Source organism: Pinus tabuliformis, chromosome 9 (genome assembly GCF_031772625.1).
Source record: "Pinus tabuliformis cultivar Carrire ecotype Pingquan chromosome 9, CPIR1, whole genome shotgun sequence".
NCBI classification, from domain to species: Eukaryota; Viridiplantae; Streptophyta; class Pinopsida; order Pinales; family Pinaceae; genus Pinus; species Pinus tabuliformis.
This window is the reverse complement of record NC_142307.1, coordinates 389,735,951-389,752,760: the sequence shown is the minus strand read 5'-3', so window position 1 is coordinate 389,752,760 and position 16,810 is coordinate 389,735,951. Positions and strand designations below refer to the sequence as shown.

Here is a 16,810-nt window from a genome sequence, read left to right as displayed (position 1 = left end):
CATGCCAAACATTTAGCAGTAATGTTGAGATTGCTAAGAAAGCATCATTTGTATGCTAAGCTTAGCAAGTCCAACTTATTTTAGACTAAGGTACATTACTTGGGACATGTTGTCTCCAAGGAAGGCATAACAGTAGATCCGGAAAAGATAAGAGCCATCATGGAATGGGCAAATCCGAAGAATGTAGATGAGGTGAGATCATTTATGGGATTGTCAGGTTACCCTAAGAGGTTCATCGGGAGCTTATCACACATTTAATATCCTATCACATCATTGCAGCAGAAAGGTAAGAAGTTTGAATGGACAGTGAAATGTGAAGATAGATTTGAGCAGCTTAAGTAGTTGTTGACACATGCACCAGTGCTAAAGATTGTGGATCCATACCATGCATTTGTTGTGTGTACAGATGTTTGCAAAAGGGGACTTGGTGGAGTTCTCATGCAAGAAGGAAAAGTAGTGTGTTATGAGTCACGGAAATTGAATGAGCATGAGAAGAACTATCCGACGCATGATCTTGAGCTAGTAGTGATTATACATGCATTGAAGATGTGGAGACATTATCTTCTAGGCAGGAGGTTTACATTAATGAGAGATCACAAGTGGGTTGAGGTATTTGTTTGACCAGCCAAATCTAAATGTCAGGCAAGATAGATGGTTGGCTACCCTTAGTGAGTTTGACTTCAAGATCAGATACATCAAAGGGAAGGAGAACCAGGTTGCAGATGCTCTTAGCAGGAAGGTACAAGTAAATCATATAGAATCTATAAGCCCTTATGGGACAGAGTTATAGTATAGGATTTTGCAGGCAGGTCAGGGAGATGACAAATACATGGAGATCATGCACATGTTACAACAAAGTATAGGTACAAGTGTAGGTGATTAGGATGCAGACTATCATCTCACAACAAATGGCTTGGTGAGGTTCCGAAACAAGATCTATGTGTCAAATTATAGTGAACTCAAGAATTTTATCTTGAGGGAGTTTCATGTGAAACTGTATTCGGGTCATCCAGGATATTAGAAGACATTGGCATCGGTGAAGAAGTTTTACTATTGGTCGAATCTAAAGAAGGAAGTGGTTGAGCTTGTGGCTAGATGTTTAGACTGTCAGCGGGTAAGGGAAAAATGAAAACATCCAAGTGGTCTACTACAGCCTATTACTGTTCCAGAATGGAAATGGGAGGTCATTTCCATGGATTTAATCGCAGATCTTCTGAAGACAGTGAAGCAACATGATTCTATTATGGTCGTGGTCGACAGGTTGAGAAAGGTAGCTCACTTCATTCCAGTAAAGATTACATATTCAGCTAGTGAGGTAGCACAAGTGTTCATCAGAGAGATAGTGAGACTACATGGTATTCCAAAGAAGATTGTGTCGAACAAGGATGCAAAGTTCACTTTCAAATTTTGGAAGGAGCTATTTGCAGGCTTGGGTACAGAGTTGGTCTTTAGCACTACTTATCATCCACAAACAAATGGTCAGATAGAAAGGGTCAACAAGATCTTAGAAGATATGTTGAAGATGTATGTGATGCACCAACAGAGGAAATGGGAGGATTATCTTCCATTGGTGGAGTTTGCATACAATAATGGTTATCAGGAGTCATTAAGGATGATTCCTTTTGAGGCATTGTACAAACAGAATTGTAACACTCCCATCAGCTAGAGTGATTAAATAAACAGGGTACTTATTGGGTCAGACATGTTGACGAACATGGAGCTGGAAATGCAAGTTATAAAGAAGAATATAAAGGCAACACAGGATAGACAGAAGAGTTATGCAGATCAGCACAGGGTGTTCAAAGAGTTTCAGGTTAAGGAGCATGTGTATTTGCGCATCAAAACCAAGAAAATATCTTTGAGGATTGGTACATGTACCAAGTTGGCACCACAGTATTGCAGGTCTTTTGAGATCCTTGAGAGGATTGGACCAGTGGCATATTGACTTGCATTGCTTACAATAGTGAAAGTACATGATGTTGTCCATATTTCATTGCTTAAAAAGTATATAAAGGATGTTGATCATGTTATTGATTGGTTTGTATTGCAAAAAGGAGAGTTCTAGCCAGAGCCTCAGTGCATATTGCAGCAGAAACATCTCATGCTCAAGAACAAAGCCATAGATCAAGTTAAAGTGCAGTGAAAGCACTTTGGGCCTGAAGAAGCTACATGGGAGATGACGGATCAAATGTGAGCCCTATATCCTTCATTGTTTGTCGGTTGAGGCAAAACAGTTTTGGTTTGATGTTGGTTTATGTTTGGCATATGTTTTGTCGATGTTTTGGTATTTGTGTATGTATATGTATATGGATGTAAATACTGCCATGAGAAAAGTTATGAAGCTCCAATAAGTGGAATGGTTATTATATTGTCATGTTGTCATGATGTTTTGCTTTTGAGCAGGTTCTTCATTGTAAACACTGCAATGAGCTAATTTATAAAGTTCCATAGGTAGTATGTCTACTTTTTAGCGGTTTTGTTGAAGTCTTGGTGTGGTTTAACACCAAGGACGGTGTTCCCCAAGGGGGGTGGTTCTATAACAGCCTCGGTGAAAAAGTTCATGTAATAAAATTTAATAAAGGAAAAATAAGACCATGGTTAAGGGACACTTATTCCAAGCTTAATGTTGGGAAAATATATCCTAATGGGCATCAATTGATGTATGTTTTTGGCTAAGAAAATTGTCAAAGGCTAAGGCAAAGACATTAAAAGGCAAAAAGGCATTTTGGCACATTTATTTATGAAAATAAAGAAAATTAGGAGAAAAGTAAGGTGAAAGGTCACAGGTTGCATGTAAGGAAGAAATTGAAGGAAAATGAAGAAATTAGAGGCCTCATGCATAAAAAGGCTTCTGAGGATCAGTTCATGGCTTTTTGTCAAGTTCAAGTTTGGAGCTCTCTCATTATTCTCTCTCTCTCTTAGTCTCTTGGTCACTTAGAATTTTTCTTGGATCACTCTAGTTTGGAGCAAGGAAAGGAAAGGAAAGACAAGCAAGGATCAAGGAAAGGGAAGCAGGATCAAGCAGCGTCAACAAGAATACTTGCAGGTAACCTTTTGCATGTGTGATTTCCTAGGTGGTTTGGACATGCATGGCTTTGCATGTTGGTGTGTGGTTTACTTGTTGTTGATGGCATGGTCTTGCTAGGTTATGACAGTGGTTTTCAGCCTAGCCTAGCCTTTTTCTAGATGCCATGGTATGTTGGGATGTTTATTTCAATTTTTGAGCTTTGGTTTTCCGAATGGATTTCAAAATCTGGGGTGGAGGTGGTCTCAAAGTTCATTCCCAAAGGCGTAGGAATCCCTTGACCGATTTTGGCGGGATACACAGTGAATCCTAAGGGAGCAGTCTCAATTAAGGGCCTAGTGATCCGGGTTTGGATTGTGGTAAAGCCTGAGAGACATGGAGACGTAAAATTCCTTAAAGATAGTGATGGATTCTGGATGGCATTCCAAGTTCTGTTTGGTTGTGATCAGAGCACCGGTTTTGGTGTGATCACGATTTGATGAGGGTGGAGGTGGTTTAAGCTTTGGATTCCCTTGGTTGTTCTTGGATTGGTTGTTCTATGAGATCCTGCATTCATGCTTGGAATATGGCACGAGAGTGATTGGATGAAAGAGAGATTTGGTTCAACCATGTCTATGGTCAAGTGGTACGTGGAAGTCCCGAACCTAATCGGATTTGCCTATGATTAATAAAAGCCAAGTTCTCTTACTTTTGCACCAATTTATATGTGGATTTAATGACTTTGATATTTACATGGCTTAATGTTGGTTATAAGCATGGTTATGAGACTGGTTTATGTCATGGTTATTTCATGTATTTACTTGTAACTTTTAAATGGATGGATGCAAGACCTAATTGATGATCTAGTAGCTCAATGGAGAAGGAGGTGATCCTTTTGATGATGTTTCATAAGTTGTTTTAATCCTTTATGTTATGTCTTGTATCCTAGACCTGTAGGTTGCATTGATGCCAAGTGTTTGACAAAATGTCAATTCCGGTTGGGGATCTTCAAGCTTAGTCCTGAGGGTTATTTTTTATTGATCAGCATTGTTGTTGTGTTTTTAATGATTTTTGGAAGTTACAACAAGTTCTGGGTAGAAGCCAAAATTCTGGATTAGAAAAGTGGCTCAAATCCTGAAGTCACTGGCACAAAACTGGGAATTCTAGACCACAGTCGCTGGTAGGCAAGCCTGTGAGAGCGACTTTGAGTTGTTGTTCAATCCCTTGCCCTTAGCTACTGAGGGCTAAGAGCTGCAGAATAGCAATGGGACCCTGGGCATATGAGTGGTTGACTTGTCTACTGAGGGGTTTGTTGATGATGTTGGATGAATGTATGTGATGTTCCATCGATTCCACTTCCTTAAGGTGACATAGAAGGTTGAATCTAATTGTAGTTCCATCTCTCCTCATGTTTACCCCGGTTGGCATGGTACCTTTAGCTAGACCTAGGAGGGGGTGTTACATTCTCCTTGCTATCAATTGCATTTTCAGACCTTGTTCTTTTCTTCATTTAATTAGCACTTGCTTAGCTATGTTTTGCATGTTCCAATTGTTGCATTTCATTTCCCACATTCACCCCATCTTCATTTACATTCCTATGTTTTGCATTCATTCGCTGAGTTTCAATTAGATAGATTAAACAGCATTATAGAACATCTTCCCTTGCATATCGTAATTGAGCCATAACTAAAGGGCTTGCAAGTTCAACAAAGAAAACTCTAATTGGGTCCTTCCATCGACTAAGCATGTGGTTAATTAGGGCCACTCCTTGTATCAACAATTACATTTAGCACAAAGGTGGTGCAACACTTCCTTTAATTTCCGCTACCTAAAATTTTAGGTTGAATTCCTAAGTACAAGATCTACTTGTCATAGTTTGATTTTTGAAAAATACATATTTGCCACCATTAATGCCGTGACCTAGTTGATAAAAATTAAGTGCTAGAAGGATATATTTGTGTACGTGTAATTAATTCCTAAGCAGCTACATACTCTATTAGTGTGATGCATTCTAATTTGCTTGCCAAATAAACTGCAGATTCATTATTCTACTAGATTCTTATTATTTTCCCTTATGTTTTTTAAGATCAAACCAATTTCTTTTTATTCAAAATGAAGTTTTACCCCTTTTTTTTTAGAGATATGATGCTTCATGCAATCTTTATTTTGTTATTGAGGCGAGAGGCTCATAGTACAAGTATGATGTGTAAGGGTGTTCATTCATCATCAAAATTTAAATTTTGGTCATGTGCTAAAATAAATAAATAAAATCTAAAATCTAAAAGAATAAAATAAAAACTATACAAAACATTTAAATAATATCGTCTCATGAAATATTTGCATTTAAAAAATTAAATCCCTCTAGATTCATGTTAAATTCATATTTAAAATAAATCTATATTAATTATTATCCTGTTAAATTCATATTGAAAATAAATCTATTAATTATTATTTAATATATTTTCAAGTCCCATTAACCTATTCTAATTAATGACATTAATATAATTTCATTACCTGCCCTGCCCTGCCCTTAAAAGTTATGCAGGCATGTTGAGCTTTCCCGCCTTAGTTCACATGCAATTTTTTTATATTACATGTCTCTTTGGTTAACAATATCTTCAAAATCCCCCAGCGTGTAGGCTGATCCCTTCAAGCTATCTTTAGTACTGGGTTATATAACTCCATATTCATTCAACCCATGTTTAGTATTGATTTATATAACATATTCCTACTGGGAACATTAAGATCTGTACTGCCTCAATGTTTTAGGGCCCTTAACCCATATGTAATAAATGTCCAATTTGAGCTTCTTAGAAGGAGAATAGAACTAGTACCATCTGTCCATTACTCTCCATGGTATGACAGCACAGTGTCTCTTATGAATTGATATCAGAAAAAATAATAATTACAATTAAATGGATGTGCAGGGATAAATACTGCATGATAAAGAACTTCTAATCTTCAAGCCTATAGCAATTGTACTAGGAAGGTACGACAAACATAAAAATTAGCTCTTGCTAAATTCCAAGCAATTTGACGGACTGGATAGCAATGAATCTAACTGGGCAAAATATGTGAGCACCCCTGCTTTCTTTTAGCTGTTGCTACCTTAGCAAATTCCTTGTAAAGAAACCTCTTGATTGGTCAGATTTAGCAAACTACTAAATTTTATGGTACTATACAATATATTCATTCTGCTACTTAATAAAATACCCTTTCCCCTGTTGCATAAAGATTCCAGAAAATGGTGGTAACAAAATATAAAACTGCAGTTAGTGTCAGGAAACACTGGAAAGAACCCAACCATTGTACAAAATACCCCGTTCCAATTGTGCTGACAATCGCTGCAAATGTCCCAATGGTATTTGTAATTCCTGCCCAAGCATAGACATGAAGAGCTATAAAAAATGTATTCGACAAATGTGATTAAAAGCCACCAGTTTTAACTTAACATAATCCACTAGGGCAAAATATAAGAGAGTTTGGAAGATACCATGAAGGACACCTGCATATTGGGGGGCTATTTCCTGATAATAAGACAGAAACAATGCATCTATAAATCAGTAAATTTTGTTAAGAAATGGGATCATAATATCATTAGTTAAACCTCCGTGAGCTGATTACAAATGAGCATTCAAGTATCAATACAGTTTTGAACAGAATAAAACATTGTATGATTAGTTAAGTCATAATGAGAACCTATCATATTTATAACTTCGTTAAACTCTGAAACATACCTGCATATTTAGCAGAAACCCAGCTTGGCTGAATGAACTCAAACTAAGTGCTGCAGTAAGCCAAGCAGCTGCGATCGTTGGACTCTGGGCAGCATTTAAAGCCAGGAGTGCTAGTCCTGGACCAATGAAACCAATCGACTGCAAGGACGTATAACAATAGTGTAAGAAATCAATCATGACATACACTTCTAGAACTTAAAAAATAAAAAGGTAGAGCAGATTCTTCAGTATGATAAGGTTATTAAAATAGAAAATTGATATGAAAATGAATGTAAAATCAGAATTTCTCAAGAATCAGAATGAATGAAATTGCTTCCAAGATTCAGCTCACTTTGTTTATCAGCTTTGAATGGTTCACAATTTCCGATACAGCCTGTTTAATTTAGATTATTTTAGACACATTTCCGTTTTAAGTTAAGAATCAAAGTAATATCAACATCTGAAATGAGCCTTATGGTTGTGACATTCAGGTCATTGAATAGAAACATTGGATAATTGTTGATTCAGTCCTTCTATCTCCTTATCAACCATTGGCTAATAAAGATGCACCAGAGTGAATACAGAAAACAAAGCCAATATAAGCCTTGAATAATTGATGATTCAAAACTCTATCTCCTTATAAACCTTCGGCTAATAAAAACGCATCAGGGTGAATACAGAAAATAAGCAAATATAAGGATTGAATAATGATGACTCAATTCTCTAACTCCTTATAAACTTTGGCTAATAAGGACACATCAAATGATCAGGGGATGAAAAATAAGGTTTTGATGCACCCTATTGGTAAGGCAAGGTAAATATTTTCAATAAAGCTTTGAAAGGCCATTCAGAATGAATGTAGAAATGAAGCATCATAAGGCCTATTGGGAGGTCGATAAATAGTATAAAGATGAGGATATATAATAGAGAGTGCATATTTATACAGTTGTAAAAATAAAGACGAAATAATGTGCATACTAGTTCCTTCACACAAACTATTTATTCATTTGCAGATGCAATGAAAATCAGAAGTAGATGGGAGAGGAGCTTTGGAGAAAAGTTGATTTACTTGCAGTTGAAATCAGTTGCAATGAACTGCATCTAAACAGTAAATTGATCAAGTTTGACGGCAGTGAGAATGACAAAGTGACCCTTAAAATTGTCTCAAAAGTGCCTCTATTTTTCCCTTACACATATCCATTGAAATATCCAATAAGCTACCTTACCTTTACTTACTTTCCCCATTGTATAGGCGTGCTCTGTATATTTAGAAACTAACATAGATCTATTTTAACCCAAGATCTATCAAGCACCAAATGGGATCCAAAAACTCACAATGCACACCATAATATATTTGCACTTTTAGGTATTATTATTTCGTCCTTTTTACCCTTTCACTTGTAATAGATATAAGGTTAAAATGGATCTATGCTAGAGTTTATTTACAATTGTTCAGATATGGTAAGTAAGATATTTTTTTACATCACTGTAATTAAAAAAATGAGTCATCAACCATTTTTTTCATTTTATGTTATGTTATTAACACTGCATGCAGAGACAAATACATGGACATCTGCCCCTGGGTCGTAGAGCACCTCGCTTCTCTCGAAACAATTATAGGTGTCATCATAAGAAGAAAAGGAATAACAAGAATGCAAAAGTTAAATCTCCAAGAGATGTTTTAAGAGGAAAATGATATAACCGAGGGAATAATATGCCCAACAGGATTCCCTTGGTTACTCAACTCCTGTACCTCATGGAAAAGGTTATTAAGTCAAAACAAATACCTGATTGAAATGATGGCAAACTGATGAGAAGCTAAATAATGGGATGATGGAGCTTCATACGAGGGTAAATATCATATTAAGGGGCATGAAAAATAAGAGAAGAGTCTGCAATGAACTCAAATAATGTAGCTGGATATTAATCAAATAATCGATGCATTCATTGTCAACAGAGAAGAGCATTTGTGATGAGGATGGAAAAATAATGTGGCCTACCAATTGATATGAAAGTCTACCAGTACAAAATTATAGAACTAGTATCATTTGTGATAATACTAGCTTGCTTTTATAATCAAATCAATGGAAAATTGCTAAGTAACCCAATGGAACAAAAATCATAAATGCATAATGGAGGACATGTATCATTGCCCTGTTTCTTTCCCATTATGATTGATAATCACTTCAATTCAGCTCTCCATTAATGTCACCTGGTATAACGTAGCCAATAATTATTAACTTGACCCAAATGAGTTTCTTATTTTAGTATTTTTCAATCTTATTAATAATGACTTCTCCTTGGTTTTGGTTCTTTTTAATTATTATTCATTATTTTTTTTTTCCTTTATTTCTGGTCTAATTTTTATTATATTTTCTTTTCTGAGCATCATTTATTTTCCTGAGCAGACTTTCGCCTTCCTGTGTGGTGCATTCTTATTCATGCCAGAATTAGTATTTCTTGTCCTTCATCAGCTTTCTCTTCCTTGAATTCGAATTCTTGGTCCTGATGATGAACCTAATAATGAACCTAACTTGAGGTTTGAAATGTCCACCTTAAAATATTGTAATGCAGCATCCTCCTATATCTTAATAGATAGCTTGTATCAATGATGGTTAACATAGATTGAATGGTAAAGCAAGAAAGGACGGAATTCCTTACCTTACACTTCTGGTTTTGCTGTCAAAATGATTTTCCCATTTTGTTTTCTGGTTTTGCTGTCAAAATGATTTTCCCATTTTGTTTTGATTTTATTATGGAGACTATTCTTTCAGCCTTTTAATCTGTATCTGCCAAAGTAAGCTACGTTGAACAATTTTGAGTAAGGTACGTATATTAGTGTATTTTATGAGATGATCTTTTGAATTTTTGCATACACGATTGTTTTATAACTTCTGTGGATTGGAAATGTCATCAATATATTTTTTGTGCACAAAATGTTGGACATTGGATAAACCAACGCTCCCCATGCATGTCGCAACATGGACTAACCGTCTCTCATGGATCCTTATCTTTGGCGATGCGATCGTTGACTAACACCCGCGGGTTTTGGTCTAACGGGAATCGTGATTCCCAACAAGTGGTATCAGAGCATAGGTCACGAGTTCGATACACACCTGGCTCGCGTTGGGGGGTAGATTGTTGGACATTGGATAAACCAATGCTTCCCGTGTGTGTCGCAACATGGACTAACCGCCTCTCGTGGATCCTTATCTCTAGCGATGCTATCGTTGAGTAACACCTGCGGGTTTTGGTCTAACGGCAATCATGATTCCCAACACAAAATTTACTATATTTTGAGTTTTTTCTGTATCTGTCAAGTCTTGAACCAAGTTTTGCAGAGTCCCAGGCCACTCAAGTCTTTGCCCAATCCAAGTCAGACAAATTTGCATCAAACACTACCTGATATGGGAGATAAATTCTGGGTCCTTTACCAAATTTTGGGATGGTTCTTGGCGCTTTCCAGTGCCTCTAGGTACTTTGCAGGATTTCATGGAACTCAAGGAACAGTTGGAATCCAAATATGGACTTAAAGTCCGGGATTATTTCTTTTCAGTTATTCTGAACCACTTTGTTATATCATGGAAACAAACTGGAACTTCCAGAATATCCAAATCTGATAGAAAATTTGAGAAGGCTCAAATTGAAATAGGTTCTTGTGGCTTTCCACATACCTCTCCTCCCTAAGGAAGACAGGCACAGATGGGGAGGGCCAAAATCTGGCAATTACTCTGTCAGAGGCAGTTATAACTGGGCAGTCTTTGGACTAGACAGCCTGGACAAGACTATCCTTGGAAACAGATCTGGATTGAGAAATGCCTTCCAAAAGCCAATTACTTTCTCTGGCTACCTGCTTCAAAGTTCAGAGAGGCTTCCCAGGTCCTTCAAGATGCTATCTGTACCTTAAAGCTGAGAAGTCGGCAATTCACTTGCTTCTTCGCTGTGATTTTGCCAGGAAACTTTGGTCTTGGTCTTTCTCAAAGTTTGAATTTAACTGGGTAGGACTGGTCCCACTGGAGGACGTACTATTATGGCTATAAATGTGGAGGACTAAATTCAAATCTGAAAAACGAAATCTGAGCTCAGTATTGGTCCTGCCACCATTACCTGGAATATATGTTTAGAAAGGAACAGAAGGATATTCCAAGATAAAGCTTGTACTTCGGACAGAACCATTACTCAAATAGAAGCCTCTATGACTCATATCCTGAGATCGTGGCCTCCAAAGAAGGTCCTTCCACCCCACAGGATTTTTTGGCATCTTGGAATAGTTTTCTATGACATATTCCACAAATTTGTTGAGAACTTGGAACACATGATATTTATTCGAAAATATAAGGTGCATTGTGGACATACGTAATATTGTTATCATGCAAGATATACAGATATAGAAGTTCACCAAAATGGGGTTTTGACTTGATTAAGACTGAAGGGCAATTGCCAATGGTTGAAGAAGACTGACTCTATGGGATAGCACCAATCTTCAATTCAAAATAGGAATTTTTAAATTGGGTTATCAGTTTTTCAAAATGTTGCACTTTAATCTCCAATAGGAACTAGTTTCGTGCTAAACATATGATAACACTGATAAGCTTTGTTTCGAATGGCTATTAGGATAGGCACAATTATGTATGAACTGAAACGAATTAACTACATTTCACCCTTAACTAGAATTCCCAAAATATGAAGCATAAGAGAATGGATGGGCCAAAACGATGGACAATGTTATGACTTTAATATTTACTCAATTATAAAAAAAATAACTGACCTGCATAAGTTTGCGCACTAATGTGACTGTGTATCCTGATTGAATCAAAGAGTCTGAGCAAGCACCAGCAAGATACCCTGCAAATGCCATCGATGCCCATGGAATGGCACTGAACCATGCCGCTTGTTGTAAATTTACATTAAATACCTGCATGAAATAGCATGTGACTGAAATCAGTTGGCTTTGAAATTCACCTGGATATATATATATATATATATATATAGACACGACTTTTGCTTTCTTAGAAAGTATATAGAGTAGTAAGTTCTAATTTCTCATGCAATTTGACATACATAATTCGGAAGAAATTTTGGAATTATTTCAGTACAATATAGAACAGTATCCATTGCAATGAAAGGCATGCTTACAGTTTTGAAATACACTGGCATCCATGATAAAAGAACAAAATAACCCTGAAAATACAAGAAAAAAAGATCAGTTACAATGGCAAAGACATCAAGATAACAAACAAAAAAGCCATTTTGTGGACTGCTTACCCAATTATTCGTAACATTTGCAACTATTATCGCCCATGTTGGTGTCTTAGAAAATAACAGACGAAAAGGAGGCATTCGGTTAGCAGTCTGGCTAGGAGACTTTCTAGACATTGAAGAACTCTTATTTCCATCCTGAATATACAAAAGTTCTGATTTTGATATTCGAGGATGAAACTGAGGTTCATTTGATATGGCTGGCAACCATACCGACAGCCACAGAAATCCTAATAGTCCAAAGGTAACAAAAGGCCCGAAAACCCCACCGTGTGACATTAGAGCAGGGGTAGCAAGTAAGCTTATCACATTACCCAAATGAAAACCAGCCATTGAAAGGCCCACTGCTGTAGCACGCTCGGTACGGGGAAACCACCTTCAATACAATATTCAAAGTATTATGAGCAGAAAACAAAACCTAAGTTGCACAAATACTGCAAAATTATCCTCTCGTAGTTGAAAATTATGAAAATATCTAGATATTAGAAAGAATTTTACTTGAGATCACTACAGTGCTTTAAAACCATATAATAAAGACAAAATTAGAGAAAAAAATGAATGAATCAATTCAATGATTAATTAAAAAACTTACTTCGAAATAATGGTGTTCATACAAGGTAAAGCTACACCTTCTGCAAGACCAAATAGTGCACGTATAGCAAGAAGCATTCCTACTGAATGGTTAGCAGCCCATGGAGTGAGCATAGTTGCCAATGACCATATTGCCAAACCCCATGCCATCACCTTTTTGCCACCATAACGATCTGCCAAGGCTCCTCCAGCAATAGGTGACAGTAAGTATCCCCATAGGAAAGATGACTGTGATATTCCAAAAGCAAAATCAGTCTATACCGACAAATTGATATCTATTTAATCTTCTTGCAAATCTCTAGAACCTTAATCATGAAAATACCAATTTATGCCCATCTATCAGTTTTACAAGACAATAAAATAAAGCAATTGAATGGAAAGGTAAGATAACGAATAACAGCATAATTATAAACTTAGAATAGTCATCAGATCTCTAAACCAATAAATCAATAATGAAAATGAATAATAAATTCTCTCTCCTTTGTTTTACCGTGTGAAATAGCTCCCCTCATAAAAGGGAATCCAAGTTTGTTGGAAAGGCCGATATGTTACATTGTCCCTTTAAAACAGCATGTTTTTGAACAAGGCAAGCCTTGATAGCAGATGAATTCAACATTACCTTGGTTTTCTCATTTTCTTTACAGTACAAACTATCGAGATTAGATCACTAAAATTATAGGACACCTGTCATGATAGGTTTTCTGAGATATTCAACAACTTTGCAGCATTAGCTTCAGTGCTTGAAAAGGAAAGGGACAACCCTCTATCTAAAGACACTGAAATAAGAAAGAAGCCTCCTCGGAACAATGGAAAATGATTTGTTATAACCTTGCTAGTGACATAGTACAGCTATATCAAAACCTGCCATGCATAGTCATGGTAGAGTCGGTTCAGACTCCAAATCTGTGGTGTGCCTAAACACAATTTTTTGTTATATAAATAAAATCATATATAAATGAGCAATTTTTCTTATAAGCCCATAGTTCCGTAGTGCAATATGATAAAATTCTGGTCCTATCTCCTTAGGCTATTTGATGATCACATTGTTCTCAGGCCACAACTTATATGACGTCTAAAATAAAATTATTAATATGACTGTTACTAGATAGGAGTCTAATTAGACCTGAAAGATAGCTTGTACCTCAAACTAGGGTTTCAGCCCTCTTTTGAGTAAACAGGGGTTTCCAATCTCTTTGTATATGCTCATCTGTCTTTGGATATAGACCAAAATGCTTCCCTGTCAAATTATTTCTCTAATATTGGAACTTCCCAAAATATAGAAACAAACCTGAAATCAGATTTGGCCATCCTCCACTTGTGAATGAAAGGATGGAGAAGGCCCAAACTCTCATGATAGACACCCTCCACTCCTTGGATTACATTAGAGCACTCACCCTCCACTCCTTGGATTACATTAGAGCACTCAAATTCTAAGGTAACTCGTTTCAGAGAGTGCATCCTACCTTGTCAGGGTACCTTAAGTGCTTTATACAAGAGTACAATTATCACGGTTAGTGACCTCCCTTGATTTTCATTCAATACGCTTTGGAATGTGCATTAGCAGATACTTGTAACTGCCATTACCTATTTGGATAGTCAATAGGCTACCATCGAAGTAGCGGCCCCTGTAAAAGTTTGACCAACATTTAAGCAATAAATGCCTGCGAAATGAGTTGTTGAGTAACTTTATACCATATTTCTAATCTTTATACATAGAAAAGTATGAATCAAGTCTTCAAGTACCCAACAAAGGTAGTTTAATGGCAATATAATATGTTAAAGGTGGACAAGAATGAACCAAAGCGATATTGGTACCCATCTTGTTTATGATTCTTGTTTCCATTTCTAACTAACGCATGCACCTCTGCTTTGTCCAGAACCTACGAAGCAAAGACTCAACAGGATATGGATTCAAAGTAGATATCCAGAAGTTCAGAAATACCATATTTGCCACATGAAGACTGGAGATGCGTATGCTGGAATCCAAGTGTGCTGACCTCTGGGCAACAAATGCCCCAGCTAATGTTAAAACTTAATACCATCACTGTAAAATTAAAGAGGAGCCCCGCCCTCTAGTAAGGTTATTGATATACCTTGATCTGCTAATTCTCAATGATACTGTTTGCCTATATGATACTGGTCAGATGCTTCAAGATATATCTTTCCTTAATCAGCTTGCGCAATTCAAAGGGTTTCTAGTCTTTACCAGGGATATTTTCCACAGCAACTGAAAGCCCTGATCTGAAACTTAATTTAACATGATCAGATCTGAAAGCATATGAAAAAACAGTCTGTGTTTTGTTCTTATCTCAATACATGAATAGATGAAAGACAGCATAAATTCACTAGTACCAGCCCTTCCCTGGAAAGGGGAAATGCAAAGTAAACCGAAAATGCAAAAGCATGAGAGTATGAAATCCAATGATCTTGTTGAATACAGGCACGACAGGAAGGTGATGAATTGACAAAATGAGACAACCTTCGTACATGTCATCTGGATTGAACTTTTTAGGTTCAGTTGAAAGTCTAGTAAAATTTCTTGTCTACCTCGACAAAGGATTCATTTTAGAAAATTTGAAAGTTTTATCCCTTGTAGGTGTAGATCATATCTAAGGTTCAATGCTATCAGTAAAGCTGCATAATAAAAACCAGGCCTCGTTTGAGTGGAGAACCACATATCAATATTATAAAACTACAATAAAAGAAATAAGAATAAGGCCAACCGGACCCTGGTTCACTGGTGAGGTCAATAGATTATTAAACCAGTACCAGGGATCTATTCAAATCTGTGGTCTGCCTCAGCCAAATAGGATGCACTTCAAGCCAGAAAAGATCTGCTATATGTGGTGCAACGCTTTTAATGGTAAAGAATAAGAAGACCATAAATTTGTAAAATAGTTGACAGAAGATTCACTAAAGACAAATTCCATGCATAGCAATCTCAGAGTGGACAAAAGAATACAGAGACACACCTGAACAATTCCTGCAAAAGAGCTGCTCCACCCATGAGTTGCTGTGAGAGGCACAATGGCAACAGACATTACAATTCTATTGGCATTACAAAGTGACAACCCCAGAGCCATCATGGCAACAACTTTGGCTCTCTCTGATGTGAGAAACTCCATCAATTTTGATGGTCTTGCAGCATCTGCAAGTGCATCCAATCCAATACCATCATCTTGGAAGCCTATATCAGCTCCTGATGCTGCCTGCGTGCGAACCTGTTGCGCTACAATCCTTGGCCTAAACACCCCTGATCTACTACATCTGTTAACGGGCTGGTCAGCAATTGAATCTGTACCTATAACCATCTTTTGGCGTGTAGAATTTCTAAACCTTAGCAGACCCTTCTTAGCCTGCCATTTGACTTGATCCTCCAATGCTGAATTCAGAGTAAGTAAAGAAGATTGCTTATGTGCCACAGATGACAACCCACATGCCATTCTTGCATCAGCTGTGGGCATAGCCATTTGCATAGCATGGGGTGTAGACATTTTGGATGGTATCCAAAACTCCCAAGGGCAATGCACACACTCACGGTGGTCTAGAGACTGCTTGTGTGCTATATAACTTGGAACTGCATCAACACCAACCTAAGAATTTCAAAACCATATCTTGGCACTGCATCAACACCAACTTAAAAACTTGAAGAACATGCTTGAAAAAGAAGCTAAAACACCCCCCAAAATAAAAATTGCACTAATTATGTCTCAAAAAAATTTCAGGCCCTTAATATTCAAATTGGAATTCTTCCGCCATACCTTGATTACAGATTGCAGGTTCAAGAATATTTGTAAAGGATTCGCACGTGCATTCCTACCCAGAGCATAGGGTAGATGCCAACCATAAAACCAACAATTCTTCCTCCCACCAATATAACAATATTGTTACATTATATAAGTCCCGATCAAAGTATCAAATGTGATTTGATTCTTGCATGCTTTTCCTGAACAAGGTCGCTCACTCTATATATATATATATGGTATGACAGTTAATGTGTAAGACGTGACCCAATAGGACTTGCCTTCAGGCCCATTAGCAGAAGCTGTGTGGATTGCTCCACATTAGATATGACAAGGTGAGTCAGCATACTTGCCCACAGCTATGCTCAACAACCCCCACCAATCCAAGAGAATATACGAACTGTATATATACTTACCCTGAAGTTTAAAATTCAGCTTACACCTTCTGAGCGCCATTGGAAACTACGGAGGGCATGCGCCCGTATAAGTCAGATACA

The 16,810-nt window shown here is 37.1% G+C and overlaps 1 protein-coding gene across 2 annotated transcripts; it reads right to left on the bottom strand.

Moving 5' to 3' along the window:
- Positions 1 to 5,804: 5,804 nt before the first annotated feature.
- LOC149148785 (putative anion transporter 3, chloroplastic) lies at positions 5,805 to 16,527 on the bottom strand. Of its 2 annotated transcripts, none has more exons than XM_089440842.1 (9): positions 16,332 to 16,527; positions 15,543 to 16,191; positions 12,572 to 12,798; positions 11,986 to 12,355; positions 11,857 to 11,901; positions 11,489 to 11,635; positions 6,742 to 6,879; positions 6,498 to 6,531; positions 5,805 to 6,378 (listed from the first exon to the last, which is right to left on the bottom strand). In XM_089440842.1, exons 2-9 carry the CDS (start codon positions 16,062 to 16,064, stop codon positions 6,206 to 6,208), a joined length of 1,656 nt encoding a protein of 551 aa, XP_089296968.1. In that variant the 5' UTR covers positions 16,065 to 16,191; positions 16,332 to 16,527; the 3' UTR covers positions 5,805 to 6,205. The 2 variants fall into 2 exon arrangements, with proteins under 2 accessions (XP_089296968.1, XP_089296967.1); XM_089440841.1 differs by having other exon boundaries at positions 15,543 to 16,147.
- Between the last annotated feature and the right edge of the window lie 283 nt (positions 16,528 to 16,810).